Source organism: Symphalangus syndactylus, chromosome 5, assembly GCF_028878055.3.
Source record: "Symphalangus syndactylus isolate Jambi chromosome 5, NHGRI_mSymSyn1-v2.1_pri, whole genome shotgun sequence".
NCBI classification, from domain to species: domain Eukaryota; kingdom Metazoa; phylum Chordata; class Mammalia; order Primates; family Hylobatidae; genus Symphalangus; species Symphalangus syndactylus.
In genome coordinates this window covers 84,354,430-84,373,765 of record NC_072427.2, presented here as the reverse complement: position 1 = coordinate 84,373,765, position 19,336 = coordinate 84,354,430, and the positions used below count along the sequence as shown (strand labels likewise).

Below are 19,336 nucleotides of genomic sequence, written 5' to 3'. Positions count from 1 at the left end.
TACTGGTGTGAACAACTGCGCCTGGCTTGTTTTTATTTCCCTTCTCGAAAGTCTGGCTGGCGTAGACATATAGTTGGCAGTTGGTGTCTTGCCTGCCGGTGGTTTCGCTCTGCCCCTCTCTAGCTTGTGTTCACTGCCGTGGCCATCCTGAAGACTTTTAGTGTCTTTGGTGTTCTGCAGTTTTGATTTTATGTGTTCTCTACAGGGACAGAACTAAAAGGATAGATAGATATGTAAAGGGGAGTTTATTAAGGAGCATCGACTCCCATAATCACAAGGTGAGGGCCCACAGTAGGCCATCTGCAGGATGAGGAGCAAGGAAGCCAGTCTGAGTCCGAAAGCTGAAGAACTTGGAGTCTGATGTTCAAGGGCAGGAAGCATCCAGCATGGGAGAAAGATGGAGGCCAGAGGGCTAACCAGTCTAGTCTAGTCCTTCCATGCTCTTCTGCCTGGTTTTATTTTGGCCACACTGGCAGCTGATTAGATGGTGGCAACCCAGATTGAGGGTTGATCTGCCTTTCCCAGTCCATTGACTCAAATGTTAATCTCCTTTGGCAACACCCTCACAGACACACCCAGGGACAATACTTTGTATCCTTCAATCCAATCAAGTTGACAATGTTAACTATCACACCAGGTGTGGCTTTTTATGATGTCTTTAATTCTGCTTGGGATCCAGGGTTTTCTTCAACGTGTGGATGATGCTTTTCTCATCTGTTGCCTCTCAAATCCTAACCAGTATCTCCATGCATACCTTCTACCTGTTCTTTCTCTCCATTCTTTTGCATACCGTATTTGTCCATTCTCATGCTGCTAATAAAGGCATAACCCAAGACTGGGTAATTAAGGAAGAGAGGTTTAATGGACTCACAGTTGCACGTGGCTGGGGAGGCCTCACACTCATGGTGGAAGACAAGGAGGACCAAGTCACATCTTAGGTGGATGGCGGAAGGCAAAGAGAGAGAACTTGTGCAGAGGGACTCCTCTTTATGAAACCATCAGATCTAGTGAGACTTATTCACTCTCAGGAGACCAGCACAGGAAAGACCTGCCCCCATGATTCAGTTACCTCCCACTGGGTCCCTCCCATGACACGTGGGAATTGTGGGAGCTACAAGTCAAGATGAGATTTGGGTGGGGACACAGCCCAACCATATCACATACGTATAGCTCAGCCCACTTTTGTGCTTGCCTTCTTTTTGCTCTTGGCCATAGGCTGGATAGTTTTATCTGTGTTATCTCCCATTTTTCTAAACCTCTGTTCATCTGTATATAATCTGCTGTTAAATATGTCCAGAGTTGTTAATTTTGTTCTTGCTGTTTTTAGTTCTATTTGGATTCTTTAAAATTGGTTGTGTCATTCTGCATAATTTCTTGTTTCCTAGAGATATTTTCAAACTTATTTTAACTGTACATCTTTTTTTGTGAGTGAATTGGTCTCCACTTTGGCCTGGTATTTAGAGGTGCAGTGAGCCTATCCACTTTGTTTTTTATTGAGATGGAGTCTTGCTCTGTTGCCCAGACTGGAGTGCAATGGCGTGATCTCGGCTCACTGCAACCTTCACCTCCCAGGTTCAAGCGATTCTCCTACCTCAGCCTCCCAAGTAGCTGGGATTGCAGGTGCCTGCCACCGTGCTGGGCTAATTTTTGTATTTTTTTTAGTAGAGATGGGGTTTTGTCATGTTGGCCAGGCTGGTCTCGAACTCTTGAGATGAAGTCTCGCTCTGTAGCCCAGGCTGGAGTGCAGTGGTGCCATCTCAGCTCACTGCAACCTCCGCCTCCCAGGTTCAAGCAATTCTCATGCCTCAGCCTCCTGAGTAGCTGGAATTATAGACATGTGCCACCACATCCAGCTAATTTTTGTATTTTTAGTAGAGATGGGGTTTCCCTATGTTGGCCAGGCTGGTCTTGAGCTCCTGACCTCAAGTTATCTGCCTGCCTTGGCCTCCCAAAGTGCTGGGGTTACAGGCATGAGTCACTGCCCCTGGCCAGCCCGTCCACTTTGAATGGAGTGTGTTGCTCGGGTTGATCTGGATCACTTTTATTATTTTGGGTCTGCTGTGGGTGCCACTTCTCAGGATCTTTTTTTGGTTCCTTTAATGTTTTCTGTTTTCCATATGTCTGTTATTCCGCTTGGAGTAGCACATTGTGTGGTCTTTTTTAGTGAGGTGTTTGTGTTATTTTTGTGAGAAGTCTGTGTTCTGGCTTGTGTGTGTGGTCCTTTTTAGTGAGGTGTTTGTGTTACTTTTGTGAGAGTTCTGTGTTCTGGCTCGTGGGAGTCCCTTCAAGTTGAGTGCTACATTTTCGTCTGATCAGTCTTCCAAAAATATCCCTTTCCCTAGACACATTTTAATTTAATTTTTATTTTTTATTTTATTTTTCTCACATCCAGTAAGGCAGGGAATATTTTTAAATTTTTTTGTAGCGATAGGATCTCACTATATTGACTAGGCTAAGCACTAACTCCTGGTCTCAAGCCATCTTCCTGCCTTGGCCTCCCAAAGTGCAGGGATTATGGGTATGAGCCTCCACACCTGGCCTTCTGGACATGTTTTGTTTTGTTTTTTAATTTTGAAACAGGGTCTTACGCTGTTGCCCATGCTGCAGTAAGTGGCACAATCATAGCTTACTGCAGCCTCGACCCCTGGGCTCAAGCAGTCTTTCTACTCAGCCTCCTGAGTAGCTGGGAACACAGGCATGCGCCACCATGCCTAGCAAATTTTTAAATATTCTGTAGAGATGGAGTCTCATTACATTCACTAGACTGGTCTCAAACTTCCAGCCTCAAGTGATGCTCCTGCTTTACATGCTTTTTACTTATTTTTTTTTTTTGTGATGGAGTCCTGCTCTGTTGCCCAGCCTCTAGTGCAGTGATGTGAATTTGGCTCATTGCAACCTCTGCCTCCCAGGTTCAAATGATTCTCATGCCTCAGCCTCCTGAGGAGCTGGGATTATAGGCATGCAGCACCATGCCTGACTAATTTTTTATTTGTAGTAGAGATGGGTTTTGCCATGTTGGCCAGGCTGGAGTGCAATGGTGCAATCTCGGCTCATTGCAACCTCTGCCTCCTAGGCTTAAGTGATTCTGCATCAGCCTTGTAAGTAGCTGGGATTGCAGGCGTGTACCACTGCGGCCAGCTAATTTTTGTATTTTTAGTAGAGACAGGGTTTCACCATGTCACCCAGGCTGGTCTTGAACTCCTGACCTCGGGTGATCTGCCCGCCTCGCCCTCCCAAAGTGCTGTGATTACAGGCGTGAGCCACTGTGCCTGGTCTCCATACTGTTTTTATAATGATTGTACTAGTTTACGTTCCCACCAGCATGTAAAAGTTTTCCGTTTTCACTGCATCCACACCAACCTGGATGTGTTTTTTATCTGTTTGTGTCATCAATTCTTTCTTTTTTTTTTTTTTGAGACGGGGTTTCGCTCTTGTCGCCCAGGCTGGAGTGCAGTGGCGCGATCTCGGCTCACTGCAACCTCCGCCTCCCAGGTTCAAGTGATTCTTCTACCTCAGCCTCCAGAGTAGCTGCGAATATAGGCACATGCCACCACACCCAGCTAATTTGTGTATTTTTAGTAGAGACGGGGTTTCAGCAGATGGTCTCAATCTCCTGACCTCGTGATCCGCCTGCCTCGGCCTCCCAAAGTGCTGGGATTGTAGGTGTGAGCCACCGTGCCCAGCCAGTGATTTCTTTCAGCAGTGTTTTGTGGTTTCCCTTGTAGAGATTTTTCCCCTCCTGGGTTAGGAATATTCCTAAGTATTTTATTTTATTTTTTGCAGCCATCGTAAAAGGTGTTGAGTTCTTCATTTTGGTTCTCAGCTTGGTCACTTTAGGGGTATAGCAGTGCTACTGATTTGTGTACGTTGATTTTGTGTCCTGAAACTTTACTGAATTCATTGATCAGATGTAGGAGCTTTCTGGATGGGTCTCCAGGGTTTTCTAGGTAAACGATCCTATCATCGGCAGACGAACTGTTTTTCCTCTTTACTAATTTGGATGCCCTCTATTTCTTCCCTTGTCTGATTGCTCTGGCTAGGACTCCAGAGCAGTGGTGAAAGTGAGCATCCTTGTCTTTTTCCAGTTCTAAAATGCCTTCAACTTCTCCCTTTTCAGTGTAATGTTGGCTGTGGGTTTGTCATGAATGGCTTTTATTGTCCGTTCTATGCCGATTTTGCTGAGGGTTTTAATCGTAAAGGGATCCTGGATTTTGTCAAATGCTGCTTCTGCATCTATCGAGATGATCATATGATTTTTCTTTTTAATGCTGTTTATGTGGTGTATCACATTTGTTGACTTGTGTGTGTTAAACCTTGCATCCCTGGTATGAAACCCAGGTGTATTATCTTTTTTATGTGCTGTTGGATTCTGTTAGCTAGTATTTTGTTGAAGATTTTTGCATCTATGTTCATCAGGGATATTGGTCTGTGGTTTTCTTTTTTTGTTGTGTCCTTTCCTGGTTTTGGTATTAGGGTGATACCGACTTCATAGAACGATTTAGGAAGGATTCTGTCTTTATCTTTTGGAATAGTTTCAGTAGGATTAGTACCAATTCTTTGAATGTCTGATAGAATTCAGCTGTGAATCCCTCTGGTCCTGGACATTTTTTGTTGGCAGTTTTTAAATTACTGTTTCAGTCTTGCTGCTTGTTACTTATCTGTTCAGAATTTTTGTTTCTTCCTGGTCTAATCTCAAAGGGATGTATATTTCCAGGAATTTATCCATCGCCTCCGGGTTTTCTAGTTTGTGCACATAAAGGTGTTCATAGTGGCCTTGAATGATCTTTGGTATTTCTGTGGTATTGGTTGTAATGTCTCCCATTTAGTTTCTAATTGAGCTTATTTGGATTTTCTCTCTTCCTTTCCTGGTTAATCTCACTAATCTATCAGTTTTGTTTTTCTTTTTTTTGAGATGGAGTATCGCTCTGTTGCCCAGGCTGAAGTGCAGTGGCGCGATCTCGGCTCACTGCAAGCTCTGCTTCCCGGGTTCACGCCATTCTCCTGCCTCAGCCTCCAGAGTAGCTGGGACTACAGGCGCCCGCCACCATGCCCAGCTAATTTTTTTGTATATTCAGTGGAGATAGGGTTTCACTGTGTTGGCCAGGATGGTCTCAATCTCCTGACCTCGTGATCTGCCCGCCTCGGCCTCCCAAAGTGCTGGGATTACAGGCATGAGCCACCACGCCCAGCCTGTTTATCTTTTCAAAGAACCAGCTTTTCGTTTCATTTATCTTTTGTATTTTTCTTTTTTTTTTTTTTTTTTTTGAGACGGAGTCTTGCTCTGTCGCCCAGGCTGGAGTGCAGTGGCGCAATCTCGGCTCACTGCAAGCTCCGCCTCCCGGGTTCATGCCATTCTCCTGCCTTAGCCTCTCCTAGTGGCTGGGACTACAGGCACCCACCACCACGCCCGGCTGATTTTTTTGTATTTTTAGTAGAGACGGGGTTTCACCGTGGTCTCGATCTCCTGACCTCGTGATCCACCCGCCTCGGCCTCCCAAAGTGCTGGGATTACAAGCGTGAGCCACCGTGCCCGGCCTTGTATTTTTCTTTTCTTTCTTTTTTTTTTTTGAGATGGAGTTTCGCTATTGTTGCCCAGGCTAGAGTGCAATGGCACGATCTCGGCTCACTGCAACCTCCGCCTCCTGGGTTCAGGCGATTTTCCTGCCTCAGCCTCCCGAGTAGCTGGGATTACAGGCATGCGCCACCACACCTGGCTAATTTTGTATTTTTAGTAGAGACGGGGTTCCTCCATGTTGGCCAGGCTGGTCTAGAACTCCTGACCTCAGGTGATCCGCCTGCCTCAGCCTCCCAAAGTGCTGGGATTACAGGCGTGAGCCACCATGCCTGGCTATCTTTTGTATTTTTCATAGCAATTTCATTTCATTCTGCTCTGATCCTGATTATTTCTTTTCTCCTGTTGGGTTTGGATTTGGTGTGCTCTTGTTTCTCTACTTCCTTGAGGTGTGAGCTTAGATTATCTGTGCTCTTTCCAACTTTTTTTTTTTGAGACGGAGTCCCGCTCTTTCGCCCAGGCTGGAGTGCAGTGGCACCATTTCTGTTCACTGCAAGCTCTGCCGGGTCTGCCTCCCGGGTTCATGCCATTCTCCTACCTCAGCCTCCCGAGTAGCTGGGACTACAGGTGTCCGCCACCACGCCCAGCTAATTTTTTTGTATTTTTGGTAGAGAGAGGGTTTCACCATGTTGGCCAGGATGTTCTCAATCTCATGACCTCATGATCCACCCGCCTCAGCCTCCCAAAGTGCTGGGATTCCAGGTGTGAACCACCGCGCCCGGCCCGAGCTCCTGACATTGAAGGGAGATGTTGCTGCACTCATGTGGCCGCCCGCCCTGGGGACGAGTCCCCGCACAGGCAGCCCCTGTGGAGCCCACCATGCCACCCTTCTCTGTCTAGTTCCTCTGGGGGCCTTTCTAGCCTTTGCAACTGTATCAAGCCTGTATCTCTCCACCCCTAGCCAGTTCCCCAGTTGAGGCAGAAAAATTTAGTTTGGGTCGTTTTTTAATCTGAAGTACTCTGTGAGCAAGTGGGTCACCTGGAGCCCAGAAAGGTGCCTGGCTGATGCGGGGGAAGCCGGAGAACGGTTGCTTCCACAGGCAGGGGATACATCCCAGGCGCCAGTTGAGGGGCAGGAGCCTGCTGGGAGGGCCACGGTGACTGTGAGCTCGGGATCCGTGCCAAGGGGCCCCCTGCAGCTTTTCTTTTCCCTTTAGGTTATTGCTGCTGAAAAGGTTTCCAGAGGTGGGAATGTTGAGACAGGGAAAGGCTTTCTGTGGCTCGAGCTATGTTGCCAAAACGGCTGCTGAGAAAAACGTTGAAGCAACAGATTCTGATGTTGGTAGTGTTTGGGTGCATTTGTTTCCTGTGACTGTGGTGGCACTGAGGATTTGTAATATTCTTACCAACTTTTGCTGATTTAGAGGCCATACAAAGATCTTTAAAGTTTGTGTCTCTAGATTGGTTTACCTTTCATTGGTACCCGCTTTTTCCAGGCATTTTATGCACATTTTCTCTCTGTAGGTGTCATTTCCCCCTTTTTCCTGAGAGCACGTTGTTTGTTCCTCCCGTGGCAACACTGCTGTGGCGTGGGGAAAGTCCACAGCTTCTGTTTCTGGGACTTTATTTTATTTATTTATTTTTTGAGGTGGAGTCTCGCTCTGTTGCCCAGGCTGGAGTGCAGTGGCGTGATCTCAGCTCACTGCAACCTGTGCCTTCCAGGTTCAAGTGATCCTCCTGCCTCAGCCTCCCGAGTAGCTGGCACTACAGGTGCCTGCCACCATGCCTGGCTAATTTTTGTATTTTTAATAGAGATGGGGTTTCACCATGTTGGCCAGGCTGGTCTCGAACTCCTGACCTCAGGTGATCTGCCTGCCTTGGCCTCCCAAAGTGCTGGGATTACAGGCGTGAGCCACCGTGCCTGGCCTGTTTCTGGGACTTTGACTTTACATTGTCATTTAAGCGGGTTTAGTATTTTTCCATCTTTTTTTTTAATGAGATACAATTAACAAGCATACAATTCACCATTTTAAAGTACAGACCTCAGTGGCATTTAGTACATTGACAGCGTGTGTGAGCATCATCTCCAGTGGTTCCAGACATTATCATCACCCCAGAAGGAAGCCTGGTGCTCGTGGCAGCCACCCCGCTCTCCTCCCTCAGCTCCTCGCAGCCTCCAGGCTGCTCCATGTCTACGGATTTGCAGATCATGAACACTTGATGTAAATGGAACCTCACCACACGTGGTCTTCTGTGTCTGCTCTGTCACTCAGCCTCACGTCTTCAGGGCTCCTCTGTGTTGCAGCCTGAGTTGGGGCTTCGTTCCTTCTTGTGGCTGAATGGCAGCCCACGTTTGTTCATCCATTCATCCCTCAGGAGGCATTTGGTTTGCTCCCACCTTCTGGCCGTTGCGAGTGATGCTGCTGTGAACAGCTGCGAATAGGATTTTGTGAGGACGTGCGTTGTCAGTTCTTGGGCACATCACTGTGGCTTCTTAGTGACTGTTTTCTCATGTGAATTCTGGACCACATCCTTTGCCTTTTTTCCCCAGGAGTGTGAACAAGAATGTGAACTTGCCATTACTGACCTGGAGAGCGGCCGTGAAGATGAGGCTGGCCTACAGCAGAGTCAGGTGACCCGGCGGGGCCCGCGCAGGCTCACAGCATGGGCTCTGTTATCCCCACAGGGCACAGTGGGCATCCGGGTGTTGGGGGGGCGGGCGCTGCCATCTCCTTTCTCTGCCTTGTCTGTTTCCACGTTCTGTGTGTGGGGCCATCAGCAGGGCCGGTGGAGGAGACACACGTGGATGCCTGGGGTCAGGGAGCTTGGTCAGGTGCAGGCCACATGAGTGACACACTGACCTCAGGGCCGGTTGCTCTCCCTGTCAGCTGTGAAGCCCCCTCCAGGTACACACAGTGCCGTCATACAGTGAGGGAATTCGGGGTGCTGGTGCTCAGGGCAGTGATGTGCTGTGGGGTCACTGGCGGAGTAGCTGGGTGGCATCTCAGTGGCGTCCGGGCCTCTCTGTCCTGCCCCTGCTTCCAGGTGGTGTCTGCTGTTTCCTTTTCTGTGTCTTCCTTACTCATTCTCATTCATGCTTCTGCGTCTCACTGATGCGCCCTGGTTCTGACCATGGGCCCTTATCAGAGGCCTTTTCTCCACTGCAGGCCGTGCATGGCCTTGAACTGGAGGCGCTGCGCCTGAGTCTGAGCAACATGCACACGGCGCAGCTGGAGCTGACACAGGCCAACCTCCAGAAGGAGAAGGAGACGGCGCTGACGGAGCTGCGGGAGATGCTCAACAGCCGGCGTGCCCAGGAGCTGGCCCTGCTACAGAGCAGGCAGCAGCACGAGCTGGAGCTCCTTAGGGAGCAGCACGCACGGGAGAAGGAGGAGGTGGTGCTCAGGTGTGGACAGGAAGCAGGTACTGCACGGCTAGGCGGGCACAGGCGGCGTGTGGGCTCAGCATGGGCATTCTAGTGCCTGTTCCCTCTTGGGGTTGGAAGCTGGGGCGCCCTAGCACTGTCTCCCCATCTCGTTCTCAGCACCTTGCCTGGTGTCTGGCACCATGAGAGGGGTGAACAAAGGGGGCCCTTGGGTTTTTGTGGCCAGGAGATTATTAGAGCAGGTTTCCAGGTGGTCTGTGATAGGTGTGACCCAGAGCTGGCCTTCACCTCCTCTCTTAGGTCGTCCTGTGTGTCTGGAAGTCATGGTGTCCTCAGTTTGTTATTAAAGCCAAGCATCATCACAGACACATCCTGCTAGCCCGTGAATGCTGGCACGTGTCCAGTGGGTGCCAGAGCCTGGTCGTTTCCTGGGCAGTCGGGTTACTGAAAAGGTTGAGATGCAGTGGCCTGAGCTGCTTTTTGTTTTTCTTGCAGCTGAGCTGAAGGAGAGGTTACAATCAGAAATGGAGAAAAACGCCCAGATAGTAAAGGTACCTGGGATCGATTCTAAAATGCACGCCTCTGTGTATGTTGTTTTTCCTTTCTTGCCAGGTCCCATGAGAACGCTCCTCGCCATGATTCAGACAGAAGCCAGTCGAGGCTTTATTAGAATATGCTGATTGAAAGTGTATTGCATTCTTTGTTTATATCGTTTGTATTTGTCAGAAAACTTGTTTTGTTGTTTCACATTGATGTGTATAACATAAAGGCGCTGATTGGCCCCTCCATGCTGGCTTCTGAGTGGCCCCTGTGACCTGCCCCTCAGCTGTGTTCTGGGACACAGCCTCTGCCCTCATGGATGTGGCAGTTCCCTGCAGTGCATGGGGTGTGGGTGCTGGGGTGCCGGGGAGAATACCACACAGGGAGGAGGTTTTGGGTGGGGCAGGTTGCACCTGCTGTGGGTGGCCTCACTGGGGACCACAGGTAGCAGTGCCCTGTCATTGCCAGGCCCTCCGCTAGAGGGCTGAGCTGTCAGCCGTGCTGAGTGTGGAGGCCCCTCGTGAGTCAGGCATCCGGGCAGCTCTCAGGCCCTTGGCAGACGATGGATGTCAGTCCAGGCTTGGGGTTGTGTTCCGGTCACCTGCCCCTCTGACCCAGGCAATGAGACCCATTTCTCAGAACACTTGGGACAGAGCCCAGCCCTTGGGTGGAGGTTGGCAAAGTTGCAATTGGCCCCTGGGCCTTATAGGAAGATGTATTCCTAACGCTTTGAGGGTGACTGTGTGGATTAGGCCTTGCGTGCAGAGGCTTGTCTGTTTCGGGGTGGGTGGTCCCTGTGCAGAGGCTGGTCTGTTTCAGGGTGGGTGGTCCTCGTGGGCAGAGGGCAGTCTGTTTTGTGGTGGGTGGTCCTTGCTCACTTTTCCTTGACTGCTTGCCCCCTGGATGCTTCTGCTTTTGTGTCCTGCCAGCATTCAGGGGAGAGACTGGGTGTAAGGCCTGTCGGGACAGTTTAGTTGGGGGCCATGACTGCCTGTTCTTTTTTTTTTTTCTTTTTGAGACAGGGTCTCATTCTGCCTCCCAGGCTGGAGTGCAGTGGCACAATCACAGCTCACTGTAGCCTTGACCTCCTGGGCTCAATTGATCCTCCTGCCTCAGCCTCCCAAGTAGCTGGGACTATAGGCACATGCCACCACATCCCACTAATTTTTGTATTTTTGTATTTTTTTTGTAGAGATGGGGTCTCACTATGTTGCCCAGGCGGGTCTGTAACCCTAACTCCTGGTCTCAGACGGTCTGCCCGCCTCAGCCTCTCAAAGTGCTGGGATTACAGACATGAGCCGCGTCGCCTGGCCTGCTCATAGGTTTTGACTGTGTGATTTAAATTTCTTTAGCACAGATAGTCAACTATTGACTTTAATTTTTTTTTCTTTTAAATTAGACCCTGAAGGAAGACTGGGAATCTGAAAAAGATTTATGTTTAGAAAATCTACGCAAAGAATTGTCTGCAAAGCATCAATCAGAAATGGAGGATTTACAAAACCAGTTTCAGAAAGAATTGGCAGAACAGAGAGCTGAGTTGGAGAAGATTTTTCAAGACAAAAACCAGGCTGAATGTGAGTAATGAGAATGAGCAAGTTTGGAGTGGGACCGAATTTTCCTGGGTAGTACTGGAAGGAATGTCGTTCACGTCACCATGCGTCGTTGCGCACGTTTCCTACCTTCTAAATGCTGGATGGCTCCATGCACATGTGACACGCTGGTGGCCGTCATGGGTCACAGGTCTCTCAGGGTCCTTAAACCTCGATCTTTGTTTCAGAGATTTTTCTTGGTGTGTTCAGTTGCTAAATGATTACAAAGCAGCAGTGTTGTGCTTGTTCACTTTTCAAACTCCAGGGTTGTGTGTTCCAGCTTGACCCTCATGGTGGGTGGCATGGATAGGTGATGTCCCCTGGTGCTATCAGGCGTGTGAGGCTCAAACGAGGGGCCCGGGGGAGGTGAGGGCGCCCAGGACGGGGCTCTGGGTGGCAGTGCTCTGGGTGCACCATTATTGTCACTGAGGTCACTGTTGAGGAGAGTGATGTCTTGTAAACCAAGTGCCATTGCTTTACCTTTCTAGGGGCCCTTAGGAACCTGGAGAGTCATCATCAGGCAGCCATTGAGAAGTTACGTGAAGAACTGCAGTCCGAGCACGGCCGGTGTTTAGAAGATTTGGAGTTCAAGTTCAAAGAGAGCGAGAAAGAAAAACAGCTGGAGGTGGGCAGCAGCTTCGTTATTTTAATTACTTGGTATATTAGGGAAGTTTTAACAGATTTTGGAATTGGGCTATTTCATATTATGTTATTTGCTAAAACTTAAGTACTAAATTTAAAGAGACTGTCTGGGAACAGTGGTTCACGCCTGTAATTCTATCACTTTGGGGGGCCAAGGTGGGCAGATCATGAGCTCAGGAGTTTGAGACAAAAATTAGCCAGGCATGGTGGTGGGCGTCTGTAGTCCCAGCTACTCAGGAGGCTGAGGCACGAGAATCGCTTGAACCTAGGAGGTGGAGGTTGCGGTGAGCTGAGATCTCACCACTGCACTCCAGCCTGGGCGACAGAGCAAGCCTCCGTCTCAAAAACAAATAAATAAAATTAAATTAAATTAAAATAAATAAATAGACTGTTAGTGGTGATAAAAGTGTAAGGATATAGTCTGTGAGACTGATTTAATAATTATGTTCAATCTTGTACTTAGAAATGCATATTCTTTGCAGGTGTCCCTGAGACAGTTACACAAATTGCAAACACTAGGTAGGAGTGTAAGGCCACATCCTCTAACCGTGATCCAGTACACACGATATTCTTAGGAAAAGTTAACAAGCATTTCTTTCTGCTGTGTGTATTCAAGATTCTTCTCTAATGAAACACTACGTATCAAAATGTCGATGTGGCCCTCACTGGAGGCCTGACAAACCTGAGACTCAAACTGAGTATCCCAAGAATCAGTTGAAGAAATTAAAGCATAAATCAGAGATAGGGTTAATCGTGGTGTGTGAAAGATTTACAAACCTGAGAACACGGAAGTAGTTGGGGTCTAGGGTCTTAGGGAGGCCTGTCCTGGGCCCCTTGTGTCTCCCAGCGGGACTCTGGTGCCCACACACCCTCCTCTCCTGCAGAGAGTCCAGGCCGGGGCTCACTCCACAACCCCAGTCTCTCCCTGGGCTGTGCCAGGCTCTCCCTCTGAGATGGGAAAGAGGGGGCTGGTAGCATCTTCTGGTCCTGATGTCCTTGATGGGGAAAGGTAGGAGGAGCCATTTCCATGAGGAGGACAGGCCAGCCCCAGGTGCAGCGTTGCCCAGGAGGACATCACGCCATGCCGCGCTAGGCTGGGCTCTTGCTGGTTGTACAGAAAAGTTTAGTGTCAAGGTGTAAGAGGTACCTGCTTCCTTAATGTAAAAGTATTGAAAGTGAGAGACCTCCTATTTGGGAGTGTTGGGTACTGTGGGCTAGTAAGACTCCCTAAATTCCATTCAGCGGTCTGTATGTGTGACCCTAAACCGAAGCAGGGAGGTGCACAAGATGAAACCGCACAGCTGCGGCCGGCATGGAACCTGGCCGTGCCAACTCCTCAGCTGAGACAAACAGACCTGGAAGTTCCTGAGATTCTGAAAGTGCCTGGCCTTGTGGGGTCAGCACTGACTGATCCCACTTGTCACAGACAGAGCTCTCTCGGTCTCTGCTATGGCTGGCTTTCTCTGAGCTGCAGGTTTGGGATGTGAGCTTTTACCCTTAGGATCGCAGTGGCAGGGATAAAATCACACACGTCACTGCTGGGGTGGGGGCCTTGAGCTCATTAAGATCTCACCTGGACGCTTTGCTTTTTCCAGTTAGAGAATCTTCAAGCATCATATGAAGACCTGAAGGCGCAATCACAAGAAGAGATCAGGCGCTTGTGGTCCCAGCTTGATTCTGCCAGGACCAGTAGACAGGAATTGAGTGGTGAGGAATCGTATTGGAAAATTCAGATCCTCAAAAGCTGAAGCTGTGTGTTTTTCATTGTTGTAACCCCAAGCCAGAATTTAACAATTCTAGCAAACACAAAAAAGTGGATTTACCTGTTTGACATGCTGAAGGTTGAGGTGTCTGATTTGAAGGTGGAGGTTTGCTTTGTGGGAGACAGCCCTGGTTTTATGCTAAGCAAGTCAGTGCAGCAGTGACATGCACCTGTGTGTCCCTCAAGGCCGAGACCAACACTCGCAGGGGGTGCCTTCATGTCTAAGGAAAGCTTACCAGTGGTGCTGAGCGTTTGCCTCGGAAGGACAGTTGAGTGCTGTCCAAGTGCGGGCTCACCTGGTGTCTGGGGTCACAGAGCAGTGTCCCACATCCTGCTGCCAGGCTCCTGTGGCCCCAGCTCTCCAGGCCACTTGCTGAAGGCAGCTCTGCTCCAGGTGTCCCCTTATAGCTGAGCACCTCTGGAGACCCCAACCCCAGGCCCCCCGTTCCGTGTCAGAGAGGTCTTTGTACAGCGGGCGAGGATGGTGCCTGAGGGCAGGGGCTGGCAAGCCCAATTCAGGCACTGGCACCCAGGGCCACAGGACAGGAGGGCGAGCCACTGCGTGTCTCCTGGCACTCATGCGCCGACAGAGCCTTCTGGCCCAACTTGTCCTTGTGGGTGGTGGGATTTAAAGCAAAGAGCACTTAGGAGAAAGAACTGGAGACACCGCCACTGTCACCAGGGCACCAGGCCTGGCTCCGCCTCCCAGCCCTGCACCCTGTCGGGACCAGGTGCAGCTGAGAGCGTGTTGATTTATCTTTCTCTGGGGGTCTGTCTGTCGCTGGAGGCTGGAGAAGAGAGAAGCTGAGGGGGCCACAGGCACAGCTGCTCCCTGCAGGCTCCGGCTCTGGCTTGGTCCTCTGCTTGTCTCTGTCCTGCCTCTCAGGACCCATGCAGAGAACCCCGATTTTCCGTCTCTGGGGTACCCGTCGCTGGCTGTCAGCTGCTGTAGAGCCAGCGGGCTGTATTCTGACCATAGTAGCCATGGAGACAAGTTCTTTTAGGTCCATGTTGCTTCTCTGCTGCTGCGTAACAAATTATCACAAACTTGGTAGCCTAAAACAACACAGTTGTCAGCTTACAGAAAGTCCAAGATGGCACAGCCGGGTTTTCTGTCCAGGGTCCCCCATAGCCCACATCCAGGTGTCCGCTGTCATGTGCCAACCTGCTGAGCCTGCTTCTGGGCTCGATGTTGGTCTGGATCCAGTTTCCTGGGGCTGCAGGACCATCGTCTGTCTCCTTGCTGGCTGTGCCCACCACATCCCTGCCACTTGGAGTGCTGCTCTTGCTCCCAGCCCTGTGGCTCTTGCCACTGCTTGGAGAGAGCTCTCCACATTCAGGGTGTTCGAGAGTCTAAGCCGTAGAGTTCCCTCGTCACTCTCAGGTTCTGGGATGGGCCCTTTTCCGAGTTCTGCCCCCGTCACAGGTAACCAAGCTCTTGCCTCTCGCCTGGCTCGTTGTGGGTATCCCGTTTTAAGATGATTGCCTGGCTCCGTCATGTTGCAGAGCTACATGAGCAACTCCTGGCACGAGCCTCTCACGTGGAAGATTTAGAACAGCTGAAGCAGCGAGAAAAAACCCAGCATGAGTCTGAACTGGAGCAACTGAGGATTTATTTTGAAAAGAAATTAAGGGATGCTGAGAAAACTTACCAAGAAGACCTAACCCTGTTACAGCAGAGGCTGCAAGGGGCGAGCGAAGATGCTCTTCTGGACTCTGTGGAAGTTGTGTAAGCAAAGCAGTTCCAGCCTCAGCGAGTTCCTGCCATGCAGGGGCCAGGCTCTGAGTTCAGGGGTAGTTTTGTTGGTGATTTCATGCCAGTAGGCACCAATGGCCTTTTATACAAACACATTTTATGGTCCGGACTAAAAAGATAACACAGGCACGGGCACCTGAATGTGGCCTGCATGTGTGCGTGCGAGCCATTGGTGGCCACACTCTCCTCCAGGCCTGCGTGTACATGTTGGTGATGGACACACACTCGTCTAGGCCAGCATGTGCGTGTGTGTGCACGAGTCAGTGGGTGCGCTTTTGTCCAGGCCTGCATGTGTGTGTGTGTTGGTGGCAGGGGCGCTCTCCTTCAGGCGTGTGTGTGTGTGTGTGTCAGTGACAGGCACACTCCTGTCCAGGCCTGCGTGTCCCTGTGCTGTGCCCCTGGTGTGTGTGTGTGTGTGTGTGTGTGAGAGAGAGAGAGTCAGTGGCAGGCACACTCTCTTCCAGGCCTGCATGTCCCTGTGCTGTGTCCTTGGTGTGTGTGTGTGTGTGTGTGTGTGTGTGTGAGAGAGAGAGAGAGAGAGAGAGAGTCAGTGGCGGGCACACTCTCTTCCAGGCCTGCGTGTCCCTGTGCTGTGTCATTGGTGTGTGTGTGTGTGTGTGTGTGTGTGTGTGTGTGAGAGAGAGAGTCAGTGGCGGGCACACTCTCTTCCAGGCCTGCGTGTCCCTGTGCTGTGTCATTGGTGTGTATGTGTGTGTGTGTGTGTGTGAGAGAGAGAGTCAGTGGCAGGCACACTCTCTTCCAGGCCTGCGTGTCCCTGTGCTGTGTCCTTGGTGTGTGTGTGTGTGTGTGTGTGTGTGTGTGTGTGAGAGAGAGAGAGTCAGTGGCGGGCACACTCTCTTCCAGGCCTGCATGTCCCTGTGCCGTGTCTCCGGTTTTGCGACTGCCACGGCTCCCTGCACGTGGGCATTGCCTGTCCTTGACTGGAAGCACGAGGAGGCACCTCTGCTGTGAGCAGTTGGTCCTGGGGAGGGAATGGTGCACACATGGAAAAGGGGCACTTGTGTAAAACTTTTATAAAATGTTTTCCTTTCAGGTTGTCCTGTGTGGGTTTAGAAGAGAAACCTGAGAAAGGAAGAAAAGATCACGTTGATGAATTCGAGCCTGAGCGACATAAGGTAATTGGCCGCGCGCTGAGAAGTGGGGGAGTCTCGTGCTCTTGACCTTCCAGCCCTGCGTCTTCCACGTTACAGAGCCCGCGTTTCCATCCGTCCCGCCTTGTCCAGGGGAGGAAGGCTGCTTGCGGATGCTGCCCCGACCTCACTGCTGCTCCGCGGTGGGCCTCACCATGCACTGTCTGATCAAGAAAGGGGGTGGCCAGGGGAGCCGGAGCCCCTCCCTCAGCCCCGGGATGCCCTGGCTGTGGGCAAGGCCTCCAGCCTGCAGTAGGCTGCATTCGTCAGACTTGACAGTGGCAGTTCGAAGGGTGTGAAATTGTGTCTTTGCTTTGAGTCCACATGGAGCGTCTGCTGGTTTTTGTGTTTCTTGCTTGAGTTGCTTCCATGCTGCGACTTCTGTCACCTTTAACTTCTGTGTGGCAGTGCTGTCCAAACGGAACTTCTGGGATGATAGAATGTTCTGGGTCTGTGCTGCCAGTGTCGTGCCCACCAGTACGCGTGGCTGTGCAGCACTTGCTGTGCAGCATGAGCAAGCCCTGTGTCAGGCTCCGGGGGACACATGGGAGGACAGGGAGGAGACGCAGGGGCAGCACCGCGTGGCTTGTTGCACGGTGGAACCAGTGGAGGGGAACTCAGGGCATCTGGGCGCAGCGGCCAGGAGCCCTCACTCTGGAGCAGGGTCCCTGGGCCTGCTGGAGGCCGCAGGGTGGCCAGGCAGGGTGGCAGTGGGCTGTGCACCAGTTTAAGTTCCCTGCAAAGCAGACCCCAACACAGAATTTGCTGCACAAGAGGCTATGGGGGAAATACCAGAGAAGGGCAAGGGCCCGGCTGGAACAGGCAGCCAGGACCTTCCCATGAGCAGGCCTTGCGCCAGAGAGAATCCGGGAAGGGCTGGGGTGGTTATCCCCACCAGGCATTCCTGTATCACCTGAGAGCCAACCCCTGCCTCTGTGCGTGGGTGTGATGAGGACACAGCTGTTAGTGGGCAGTGGTCACAGGAGGCTGGCCTTGAGAAGAGAGCCCAGCCCTGAGATGTGAGGCCACCCGGGGAGACGTGAGGGGCACGTGCCGTACCGACCTTGCTGCTGAGAGAATTGAGGAGAGGTCTGCCCAGTCCAGGGCCCTGCCGCCCTGGGGAGCACCAGCCCCTGTCAGTGCCACCAATTCCTGTATGTCTTCCGGAGGCCTGGCTGAGAGACGGGTGTGGGCGCAAGAGCATGTGAACACGCCAGTGGGCTGGCGGGGTTCACCAGGGCGCAGCGTGTGGTCTCATGAACCTGGTGAGGTTTGAGTTTTCTTTGTGCATAGCAGGAAACACCTTTGAGGGTTATAGCTGCGAGCGAGGTAGCTTGGCTCACTAACATGCTTGTCCCACATGGTTTCTCTGTAGGAGAGCCTGCCACGCTTCCAGGCGGAGTTAGAAGAAAGCCACAGGCACCAATTGGAAGCACTGGAGTCTCCCCTCTGCATCCAGCATGAGGGCCGTGTCTCAGACAGATGCTGCGCAGAGACTTCAGCATTGGAACACGGGTGGCGTCTGGAGCCCTTCAAAGGGCACAGCCAAGGTGAGCCCCTCCCGCCCTGCCATGGTGTTGGCAGGTCCCAGGTCTGGGGCACATTCTCTGGGAGCCTGGGTGCCTGGGTTCGATCCAAGTCCTCCGTGAAGTAGCTGAGTGCTCCAACCTCTTCTGCTGGGGCTGGTGCCTCAACAGAGTGTGTCCTGATGAGGGTTTGGCGTTAGAGGTGGGGTCACTGGCTGGGCAGGAGTGCGTGTCCTGGGCCAGCGCCCCAGCAGGGCAGGTCTGACCTGGGCGGCCACCCTGTGGGTCATGGGGATTGCTGGATGGACATGGTGACCATTCACCTCTGGAGGGAGAATGTGTGTCCACTGGGCCCAGGGGAGGCTTTTCCAGCATCCTGCTCTGCTCCCAGCAGGCCCAGGTCCCCCAGCGCGCCTAGTCAGACTAAGGTTGTGGGATGTCCAGGCAGGGCGCGGGGCACAGGGCTGTGGGGTCAGAAGGTGACAGAGAGGAAACTGCAGTCATCCCAGAGTCACGGTCCCATGGCGCCGGACAGTGGCCACTGATGGGTTCCAGGAGGGGCAGGCGGCCCTAGCCACTGGCGTGGACTGTGCTGATGGTGGGGCTGCCGTCCATGGTGGGGGTGAGGGGCTGAGGCTGCGGGTCCTCCTGGGAGGTGTGTGGTCTGACTCCATTCTGGAGTCAGCCTGGCCAGTACCTAGTCCCTTCTGCTTTTTTCCTTTTCTGCAGAAGAAGAGATGGGCCGGTGGGGGTAGCGTGCCCGGGCACAGAACAGCAGGGGGAGGTGCTGGGATGGGAACCCTGGCAGGCCCCTGAGCTCAGGCCCTGTCCTTGTGGCTGCCTCATAGACCGTGGGTGACACATGTGTGCCCACGTCTGGTCACAGGCATGAGGCTCACTCAGGAACTCATGGAGGGTCACTTGTCACACCTGACCTGAAGGAGTAGCCTGGGCGGGTCGTGTGGCTGTCGTGTGGGCCCAGGACATCCCTATGACTCAGGACGGCGCTGTGCTAGGGCAGCATGGAGGTGTCCCAAAACGGAGGGGAGACTTGAGAGAGCCGTGCCTGCTTTCATCACTGAGTCAGCACAGAGCTTGAAAATCCACAGTGTCTGCTGTCAGAAGCATTTATAGTTTGCCGTTCTGCCTGTGCGGACTGTGGGCTCCGTCGAGGGCCAGCACCGGCCTGACTGTCTTCCCTGCTCCTTTTCCACACAGAGCTTCCCTGGGTGCATCTCCAGGGTGTGCAGGATGGGGACTTGGAGGCCGACACAGAGGTGGCAGCCAGAGTCTTGGGTCTGGAAACTGAGCACAAGGTTAAACTTTCGCTTCTTCAGACTGAGCTCAAGGAAGAAATTGAACTCCTAAAAATAGAAAATAGAAATTTGTACGAGAAGTTGCAGCATGAAACCCGTCTGAAGGAGGATTTGGAGAAGGTGAGTCGTGACTCCACAGCCCAGCGCCTCCTGCCCG

The 19,336-nt window shown here is 51.8% G+C and overlaps 1 protein-coding gene across 13 annotated transcripts in view; it reads left to right on the top strand.

The window, feature by feature from the left end:
* PCNT (pericentrin) overlaps positions 1-19,336 on the top strand; it is a 118,980-nt gene that overhangs the window by 16,022 nt on the left and 83,622 nt on the right. For all 13 annotated transcript variants that reach the window (XM_055280027.2, XM_055280032.2, XM_063640407.1 and 10 more), the window contains 10 exons: positions 8,064-8,144; positions 8,680-8,935; positions 9,393-9,448; positions 10,837-11,011; positions 11,515-11,651; positions 13,264-13,375; positions 14,937-15,159; positions 16,241-16,322; positions 17,713-17,887; positions 19,082-19,299. In XM_055280027.2, the coding sequence (XP_055136002.2) occupies positions 8,064-8,144; positions 8,680-8,935; positions 9,393-9,448; positions 10,837-11,011; positions 11,515-11,651; positions 13,264-13,375; positions 14,937-15,159; positions 16,241-16,322; positions 17,713-17,887; positions 19,082-19,299 (1,515 nt within the window). The remainder of the gene's footprint in view (positions 1-8,063; positions 8,145-8,679; positions 8,936-9,392; positions 9,449-10,836; positions 11,012-11,514; positions 11,652-13,263; positions 13,376-14,936; positions 15,160-16,240; positions 16,323-17,712; positions 17,888-19,081; positions 19,300-19,336) is intronic.